Source organism: Stegastes partitus, unplaced genomic scaffold (genome assembly GCF_000690725.1).
Source record: "Stegastes partitus isolate 25-593 unplaced genomic scaffold, Stegastes_partitus-1.0.2 Scaffold189, whole genome shotgun sequence".
Taxonomy (NCBI): domain Eukaryota; kingdom Metazoa; phylum Chordata; class Actinopteri; family Pomacentridae; genus Stegastes; species Stegastes partitus.
The window spans coordinates 206,892-216,317 of NW_007577920.1; the positions used below are offsets into that span (position 1 = coordinate 206,892).

General features: G+C 41.1%; 4 protein-coding genes across 5 annotated transcripts in view; 2 read left to right on the forward strand and 2 right to left on the reverse strand.

The window, feature by feature from the left end:
- LOC103356233 (histone H2A-like) overlaps nt 1-3,567 on the forward strand; it is a 12,789-nt gene extending 9,222 nt beyond the window's left edge. The window contains exon 3 of the mRNA XM_008280315.1: nt 3,558-3,567. The gene's annotated coding sequence lies outside the window, so the exon portion shown is untranslated. The remainder of the gene's footprint in view (nt 1-3,557) is intronic.
- On the forward strand, nt 51-767 carry LOC103356196 (histone H3). Its single transcript, XM_008280269.1, has one exon. The coding sequence runs from the start codon at nt 69-71 to the stop codon at nt 477-479; it is 411 nt and encodes a 136-aa protein (XP_008278491.1). The 5' UTR covers nt 51-68; the 3' UTR covers nt 480-767.
- Nucleotides 1,406-8,860, reverse strand: LOC103356195 (Fc receptor-like protein 5). Of its 2 annotated transcripts, XM_008280267.1 has the most exons (10): nt 8,685-8,860; nt 8,563-8,589; nt 6,557-6,838; nt 6,169-6,465; nt 4,641-4,913; nt 4,207-4,539; nt 3,859-3,900; nt 3,328-3,438; nt 3,199-3,223; nt 1,406-3,114 (listed from the first exon to the last, which is right to left on the reverse strand). In XM_008280267.1, the coding sequence occupies exons 1-10, from the start codon at nt 8,737-8,739 to the stop codon at nt 3,033-3,035; spliced, it is 1,527 nt and encodes a 508-aa protein (XP_008278489.1). In that variant the 5' UTR covers nt 8,740-8,860; the 3' UTR covers nt 1,406-3,032. The 2 variants fall into 2 exon arrangements, with proteins under 2 accessions (XP_008278489.1, XP_008278490.1); XM_008280268.1 differs by lacking the exon at nt 3,859-3,900.
- Nucleotides 8,861-8,960: 100 nt separating this feature from the next.
- tmc8 (transmembrane channel-like 8) overlaps nt 8,961-9,426 on the reverse strand; it is a 10,328-nt gene continuing 9,862 nt past the window's right edge. Inside the window, exon 16 of the mRNA XM_008280266.1 lies at nt 8,961-9,400. Within this exon, the coding sequence (XP_008278488.1) occupies nt 9,269-9,400 (132 nt within the window). The 3' untranslated portion in view covers nt 8,961-9,268. The remainder of the gene's footprint in view (nt 9,401-9,426) is intronic.

Consider the following 9,426-nt stretch of genomic DNA (forward strand, 5'->3'; position numbering starts at 1 on the left):
CCGACTTTAAGAGCAGCGGCTCTCCTCTCGTCCTGCTACTCGACTCGTGTTGACGCAGAGAAGAAGCGATGGCCAGAACCAAGCAGACCGCCCGTAAGTCCACCGGAGGCAAAGCCCCCAGGAAGCAGCTGGCCACCAAGGCCGCCCGTAAGAGCGCCCCGGCCACCGGCGGCGTGAAGAAGCCTCACCGTTACAGGCCCGGTACCGTGGCTCTGCGCGAGATCCGTCGCTACCAGAAATCCACGGAGCTGCTGATCCGCAAGCTGCCCTTCCAGCGCCTGGTCCGAGAGATCGCTCAGGACTTCAAGACCGACCTGCGCTTCCAGAGCTCCGCCGTCATGGCTCTGCAGGAGGCCAGCGAGGCGTACCTGGTGGGCCTGTTCGAGGACACCAACCTGTGCGCCATCCACGCCAAGAGGGTCACCATCATGCCCAAAGACATCCAGCTGGCCCGCCGCATCCGCGGAGAGAGAGCGTAAAGACTGCTGCTCCTCCACAAACAACAACAACAACAACAACAACAACGGCTCTTTTAAGAGCCACTTTACGGTCAACTCAAGAGCTGCATCCTCATCAACGTCCACTCTGAGCAGTCCTTTGTAGCGCAAAACGTTCTCTTACAGGATATTCACATAGTCTAACAGCAGTTTCACCTGTTTCAGTCACTGCTTGCTGCCATCCTCTGCTGACTCTGTAATCTCTATACTGATGAATGGATGAGTGCAGGTGTTTGTCTCAGCTTCACTTTGTGATCACTTATGATATTCAAGTGTTTTCATATCTTGCACTCAGCAATTTCCCTGAGGTTTCCACCAAAGGGATCAATTAAGTTCTATTCTATTCTATTCTATTCTATTCTATTCTGTTCTATTCTACTTTCACATAGTACAATAATATTGAAATGATTCTATCAGGCTGTTGGATTGTGTTTCATGTAAACACCTCCTCCCCATCATGTATGATCAGTTCATCACCTGAACACACATTTTTAACATCCAACAACACTGACACTTTGTAGAAGTTTATAAGTTTGCCCAGGGACACCACAGCCAAGCCTGAAAGCAGGTCACAAAGTCTCCCTGTTCAACCGCCATCTGCAGCAGATGTCTGCTCCCATTGGGGAGAAACAACAACATGTTGAGCAACAGATAGAACAGCCTGAACTTGATGGACTTGATACTGACCACAGACTGTTTCTAAAAGATAGTGAGGAGCCTCCCAGTGTGAAATATTGAGCTAACATCACAGTGTTCCCAGAACGACATTATTTCAAACCACCAGCAGGGGGCTGCATTGGCAAAAAGAAGGTAGATTATCTGAGAACATCTATGAGGAATAGGTTGCAAGGTGGCTCAGTGAATATAGTGAATTTATTTTTATGTGAATATAGTGACCAAAATAAAAACTGTACTACTGCAGTTTAATGACTGATATTCCAAATCAACAAATATTTTGTCATCAAACACTTAGATTCCCTTCAGAGCTGAAAGTGGAGGAAAAGTTCAGAAATAGATAATACCAAGTGTGAAATATTGAGCTAACATCACAGTGTTCCCAGAACTACATTATTTCAAACCACCAGCAGGGGGCTGCATAGGCAAAAACAAGGTAGATTATAGGAGATCATCTATGAGGAAATCGGTTGCTAGTCACTCGTCTGTTCTTCAATACAGCATGAAGTCGATTTTGTAAATTGTGGTTCCACAATGATTAAAATATTAAAGCAGGATATGTTTTAGTGTGTGGCCATTCGTCATCACCTTCATTGCTGCTGGCAGCTATACTTCCTTTATTGCTTAAAACACTTAAAACAAAAACAACCCACAAAAACCCTTAGCCTTACATTTGTGACTCAAGATCAAAACAGCAACAGCATAAACATTTATTTATTTATTTGTTTGGTGGTTGTTGTTGTTGTTGTTAAGGTTTAGTATAGTCAGAGGGGAATGTAAGAGTTTTTGGAGATCTTGACACGACAAGATATGAGATATAGGCAAGCAGATTCTAAGCAGAGGAAACACCAGTCTTCCCTTCTTTATTTTCTTTTCCTATTGGCAGTTCAGCATCTGACAGCTTTATGGAATGAAGCTGTTGAAGCTGTTGATCAGTCTGGAGGTTTATTCTTTCAGTGCTCCGGAAATGTTTGCCTGATAGCAGCAGTTCAGTTTATGGAGAGGGTGTGAGGAGTCCCTGACAATGTTCAATGTCCTGCTCCTGCAGCCGCTCTGGACAAGTTCAAAGCTAGCTGTCTGTCCGCCCCGAACGATGTCATCTCCTCCAGGTCTATGGCCGTCTGGGATGATGTCATTGAGCCATGTTTCTGTAAAAGCAAATGCACAGCAGTGTTTCCACTCTATGCGGGTTTCTTCCAGCAAATGTAGCTCGTCTAGCTTGTTGTCGAGGGAGCGGATATTGGAGAGTAGGAGCGACGGTACAGCTGGTCTGTTGGTGTAGTGTGTCCAAATCACAACCGGCTGCAGCAATATTAGCAACGTTCATTGCCCTGACAAGTCTCTTGGCTGTAAATGAACGTCTGGGATAGACAAGACACTCAAAACGTTCCCTCTCGCTGTCTCCTGAAGGGGCTGCTGCATCCATGCATCCCGCCATCTCTATGGAAACTTAAAAACTTGAAAAGTTCTACATTAGTCAAGTTCTCTGCTATTAATGATGCTGTAGGGTTTTAGCCTCAAGATTTTAGTTTGTCAGGCTAATTTACATAACAATGCTGTAGGATCTTTATATCCATTATGGTCCGATAATGTTGTATTCTCACAAACTTCATGTAGGTTTTTCATTTTTATTATATTTTAACTTCTCAGGTAAATACACTCTGTCAATAACATGGTAGAGTCTTATTTAAAATATTTAACCTTGGTAAAATATCTATAGTATGTAAGGGCTCCATTTTTTTCCCATTGTTGGTAACATTAGTGGACACTTGGAGAAATGTTGAACATATTTGTATTGTTTGGAGCAAGCTATGGGAGCTGTAAATTAGAGTATATTTAGTATTTTGTCGGCCTGTACACCTAATTCAGGACATCACAATCTGTAGAGGAGGTATCAGCCAGTTTTCCTGACGTCGGCTCTGAAAGAGGAAGAGCCTCAGACCTGAGATGGGAGCATACAGACTTTGTTCAGCAGGTTGATTTGAATTATAGTACACTGTCCAAGCTTCGCTGACATAAAACTTACTTTGGCGAAGAAATGTGGGTATGAGCTGTCAAAAAAGAGTTCGATAGAGAACATTTAATAAAAAGTCAGCTACACATTTCTAGTTAATGAATTTCCCTTTTAGACATATACACACACACAGAGACACACCGTGGTTGTGGTCAAACATCTTGTACATGCAGGCTGAAACCACAGCCAGCGTCAGCAGAAGGAAGCAGCAGAATGCGATGGTGATCACCTCGATGGTGGTCAAGTAAACATCTGTGGATGAGATGGAACAAGGCCAATTTATCATGCTGTGGATGTTGCATGTACGTCAATTAAATAAACCGTGTATTATTTTTACTTGGTGGGGTTGCAGTGAAAGATGTTGCATGAAGCATAAAGTTAATATTTCTGACTGATTGAAGGTAAAATGAGTGCAGAAATTCTACACAACAAGCCCTTCTATTTTTAAAAACAGAAAGTCGAACTAGATGAGACCACTGAACCCCTGAGTTACGGCATTTGTCAGAGCAAAACAAACCGTGTATAACATCCTTAACACTAGAGGTCATACCGTCATGGTGAAATGAAACGTTTTTGTAGTGTTGTCAGCTAAATAAAAGACACACTGCTGGAGACGTGAGAGTTTGATCAATTGAGTTTATCAGCAACTGAGTTAGAAAAAAAAAAGTTTACCATTGTGCTGAGGAGCGCAGGATGTTTTGTTGTTTGCAGAATCTGGGTTGAGCAAATGTATGTTATTTTATATGAGATATGTAAAATACATTTTGATGAAATGTCACAATTGTAAGCTTAAATTTAGTTTTTCTGATGGGAAGACATGTCCTATATGAGTACTTCAAGGACCTTTGGAAAATTGAAGCTTTATCTAATGGATCTTTCAATTTTTAGTTTCTGGCTTTAATAAATGATATCCTTTTGTTAATTGTTCAAAGACAATACCCATTTTAAACCAAATGATCGGTTTGAGGGTTTAAAGTGTTAAGATTACTGGTATTCTTCGTCTAGTCTTGATTTTTTCACCTGTGACTTGGACAATTTCAGCTGCACTCTCCACCCACGGCCCAGAGTCTTCGTAGTCATCTCTGGCCCTGCAGCGGTAATACCCAGACTCCTTGGGGTCAAGCTTAGTGAGGATGAGAGTTTGTCTGTGATCAGCCAGGACAAAGTGAGGCAGGGTGGACTGGCTGTGGAAATCCTCATGAGACTCAGAGGGAAGGACGGTGTCGTTTAAGAGCCAGGAGAAGTGAGGGAAAGTTCCTCTGCTGACATGGCAGCTCAGCCTGGCAGCGACCATTTTGGATTCGGCTGAGTACAGATGTTCCACCTCCACTTTCACATCGCCTCCAACTGGAACTGGACAGATGGGGAGGACGAGAGCGTTAGAAGAGCAGATTTAAAGGTCGTAAATCACAGACAAACACATGTCATTCCCGTTGCATGTCAGTGGCTCATACCTACTTCCAGAGTCATCGGCTCACTCATCAGTTCCTGCAGCTCAGTTTTTATCCGACATTGCGCAACGCCCATGTCCAGCCCGGGTACCACGGCGACCTGGAACCAGGCAGTGAGGGAGTCTGTTGCTGTGACAAATCCCACCTCCTTGTTATCTAGTAGGAGAAAGAAGTTCACCGGAGGACTCCCTCTTGATGACCAGCAGGTTACGTTGCCACGGTAACTGTCTCCCTCTTTGAAAATGGAGAAGGAGATCTTCGGTTTTGAAACATAGACTGGTGGAGGTGGAGGGAAGATTGGGAGAAAGATGATACAGTTAGGAGGAACTGAAGCAAATTAGTTGTTGAGTCAAGATTATATGGCCAAAAGTATGAGGACAATGATTGCGTGTCCTTGTCTAGGGATGTTTTTCATGGTTTGAAGTTCAACCTTTCTTTCCAGTTAGGGAGTCTTAATGCTGCAGCATGCTGTCAAAAAGCCATCACCTGACCCACTAGATGGTTTGTCACACAGAACCACCTGGGAAGTTGTCCTTGGGAACTGCCTGGAAAGGGCACTTTCAAAAAATATTTGGCAGGTGACTGGGCGAACCATCTTTCTATCACCATCTATTGGGTTAACTCACACCAGTGTCTGCCAGTACTTACACATGGGACGCTGATTGATCTGACTGACTGTGGATCGGCCACATGTGCATATTAAAACTTGGCAAGATGGATTCTCTTGTGATGATGACATTGAGAGAATCCAGTCTAGGTTCCTCCCAAAGTAAGACAAACCTTTGGCCAAATTCGTCCCCGATGTTAATGATTGATTAATCATTTCAGTAGTTTATAGCAAAAAGGCACAACATTTAATTAATCTGTGTCCTCAACTATGACAATTTGCTGCTTTTGTTAATCTAAAATTATATCGTGCAGAACTAATTTTGGGGTTCTGGGACATTTAATGACGTTGCCTTATGCTCACAGAAATTGTGATGGACATTTTTCACAGTTTTCTTAGAAAATAATTGGTAGATTAATCAATAATGAAGATAACTATTTGTTACAACACAAGTTTAGGATGTTGGTTAATATTTGTTCATCAGCTGTAAACTCAAAGCAGAAGTGGGGCTGAAGGGAATGTCTACAGTATATTCTACAGGTATTTGGTCATGCATCAAAATATTGGACAAAGGAATGTTTTTGGAATGATAGCCCTAGATGAAGTGTGAATAAATCACGTTTAGGGGAAGGTAATGTTAGTTCCTAATTCATAGCAATTCAGCTAATACATAGACAAAACCAGAAAAATCGATCTCATAGTGGCGCTAGTAGAAATGTCAATAGGATTTATCCACAGGGAACCTTGAATGACTGCATCTTATCAGTAGCTGTTCAGATATTTCAACCCAAGTGATAGGGTAGCATTTCTACTGACAGAATAATGCTGCTAGCTTGTTTAAAAAAGGGGTAAAACATGGGATCGTTATGTCTTCAATGTACTCTGCTCCATTTGTTTTTTTGGTTTTTTTTCGTTGATGTATACCTTTGATTGTCACCAGAACGTCCAGGCTGCTAGAAACCCTTCTGACGTCATACACCATGGACCAAGCCCAACAAGAATAATCTCCAGCATGCTCTGGAGTCACACTTTCCATCACTAGCTTGTTCCCAGTTAGGTGGAATAAGGTCGAGACTGAAGATGTTACTTCCTTCCTGTTGAAATACCAGGTGTAGGAAAGGTGTGAGCCTGTTTCAGCATCGCAGCTCAGGACAAGGCGTGACCCCTCATACGCAACTGGGGGGAAGGGGTCGGAGGTCACTCTGGTGTTTGATGGTGGGCCTGGTAAAGAGGGAATGACAGAGGTTTGGGGAGGAAAAGAAGAAGCCCAGTTTGCTAATGTTTATTGAAATACCCAGCATCCAATACTCACTGACAACACTCAGCTTGATGCTGTTGCTGACGTCTGTTTTTCCTCCAGCTGTTGCCCTACAGTGGTAAGACCCGTCTGATGCTGCTGAGACTTTCAGAAAGAATGATGAGGATTGGTCCCCTATGGGATCGATATCTTTGGCAATCACAATAGTGCTGTCCTTCAACAGCTCATATGTGACAGGTGGAGGGGAGTCAGGCGCAATACACCGGAAAGCCACCTTTGAGTTGTGGTAGGCCTTGTCAGGACCAGTCAACTCCGGGCGAAGAGCAATTATTCCACCTGAAGAATGAAACAGTCTCCATAAATGCAGTGTCTATTTAAAGTATTCACCCCCTTTGGAAGTTTTCCCTTTGCATTGCTTTTCAATATTGAATCTTGGATCATTTAATTTGACTTTTTTGACAAGAATTTACAGAAAAATACTTTTTTCTTTGTCAAGGTGAAAACAGATTTCTGCAAAGGTATGTCACTTCATTAAAATGTAAAACAGGTGAACAAAACAAGTCAGTATTTTGTAGATGTGTATGTAGCTTTAGCTGCAATTACAGCAATGAGCTTGTGCGGATTGGGCTCAATCAGCCTGAACATCTGGACATCACAATTTGACCCTGTTGTCTTTGCAGAACTACTCAAGCCCTGTCAGGTTGCACTGGGATCATGACTGAACAGCCCTTTTCAAGTCCAGCCATCAGTTGGATTGAGGTTTGGGCTCTGACTCAACCACTCTAGAACAGTCACCTTGTTACCATTAAATATTTTCTGTGTAACTTTAGCTTTATGCTTCAGGTCATTGTCTTGCTGGACAATAAATCTTCTCCCAAGTCGTAGTTCTCTTGCAGACTGCATCGGGTGGTCCACCAGGATTTCGCTATTCTTTGCTGCATTAATTTTACCCTTTGGTGTCCACCAAACACAGCATCAAATCTGATGGCCTGTTGGTTACACAGTCTCTTCCATCTCAGCTCTTCATGCTTGTAACTCCTTAATAAGAGGAGTCATCTATGTTGTGGTGGCCTCTTTCACTAGTCCCTTTCTTATACGTATGGCCTGCTCTAGGCAGATTTACTATGCAACATTACTTCCATTTCCTAATAATAGATTAAACTGTACTCCAAGGAATATTTAGTGACTTGGAAATATACTTGCATTCATTCACAGACTTGTGCTTTTCAACAGTCTTTTCACAGAGGGGTTTGGAGTGTTCTTTTGTCTTCATGGTGTGTTTTTATCCAGGTGTACTGAATTATCAGTGAAGGGACCTTCCAGATAGAGGTGTCTTTAAACTACAATCACCTGAGACACATTCATTTCACTAAGATTGTCTCAGTTTCACTACATTTGTGAAAACTCGCTGCACTGGTGTTGAATTAACTGAGTCACTTTAACCTCTGAAGACCCAAGCTCTTGTTTGATATGCATTTTTTACTTCTCTTTGCTATTTGATCTGATCAAATACAAAAGACAATAAAAAAATAGGGGAAAAAAAGAAAATAAAAATATATTTTTAAAAAATATATAAAAATAAATAAATAAATAACAACAATAAAGTAATAATGATTTTTTAAAAAGTAAAAATTAACTACTGTAGTGACACTGTAGCAGTCACTTATTTTACATTTTATGTTTTTAATTAATTGTCTTTACACTGTCAAAATGTGTTCTCACTTTGACATGAAAGAGTCTTTTTTTTCTTGTCATAAAGCCTAATTATATTGATCATTATAATGCTGTAAAGCAATGAAAGAGGACTATTTCCAAGAGGGTGAATACTTTTATATATCATAATTTTTATGATTATAATCATTTAAAAAATTTATAATTTTATAACTTAACAATGTAGTTATGCTTTAATCCCTGAAATGTACCTGTAATAAGAAAGGCCTACCTACTTATTTTTTTCTCTAAAATAAATACTACTGGATCTAAGAATATCAAATTCCTGAACTCATGGTATGTTCTCAGACAACTGAGCTTCATATCTTAAGTACCCCTTTAACACTTACTTATCTTGATGAGCAAACTTGCCGTAGCTGAAAAAAAAATCAACAACATATTGCATTTAGAATATTAGTCCGTTAAATAACTTCTTTACTTTGCCATTTTAAACAAAGTACAATCAACTCACCCAAAATTGGCAACAAATCAAGAGTCCAGCGGTTCTTCATTACAGAGCTACGCATGTGTCTTTCTCATGGTTTCTGTATCTCTGTTGCATGTGTGCATGTCAACACGAAGGGGTGTTGCACATGTGTTGCAAGAAGATAACAAGTAGGCTGCATGCTTGTCTTCTTTTTTGGGATGCATCTGCATCAGTGGGATGCCAAATACAAATGAAACCAGGTTTTGATGAGCATCACATTTGAAAAACTGCCAGTCATATGACATCACCGAGATAATTATATGTTTGAATGAAATGAGTATGTTTATTTGCATGCATTCATTTCATACACTGTTTATAAACTGTGCAAATTAAGCTGAACACACTCAAAAAGGACATAAAACGATTATCCATCACACAAAAAAACTCTTCATGGTTAGTTTACATTAAGACTTCTGTGACTTTTGCAGAAAAGGTTCATATGTACTTTGGATCTTTGTATTTCAGACGACTGAAAAAGTGAGACTTCATCAGTCCTTTGACTTTCATTTTCGGCCACTTCAGGCTTCCACATAGCAGCTAAGTGAAAGTCTGTAGACACTTTAATCAGTTTAAATGCATGGAGGGGGGTCTTTCCAGTGAATGGGAGGGGTGTCTTCTGCAGAACGAACTCTGTTGACGTTCTTTCCACGTCTCAACATTGTGGCATGCTGCTTCACCAGGAAACGCTTATCTGAACTGCTCTGTAAAGGAAACATACAAATTTATG

Coding starts and splice junctions, on each gene's coding strand:
- LOC103356196 (XM_008280269.1), top strand. CDS start 69: ATGGCCAGAACCAAGCAGACCGCCCGTAAGTCCACCGGAGGCAAAGCC.
- LOC103356195 (XM_008280267.1), bottom strand. CDS start 8,739: ATGCGTAGCTCTGTAATGAAGAACCGCTGGACTCTTGATTTGTTGCCA. Junction 6,839..8,562: donor AAGTTTGCTCATCAAGATAA/GTAAGTGTTAAA, acceptor TTCATTCTTCAG/GTGGAATAATTGCTCTTCGC. Junction 3,115..3,198: donor ACCCACATTTCTTCGCCAAA/GTAAGTTTTATG, acceptor CTCCCATCTCAG/GTCTGAGGCTCTTCCTCTTT.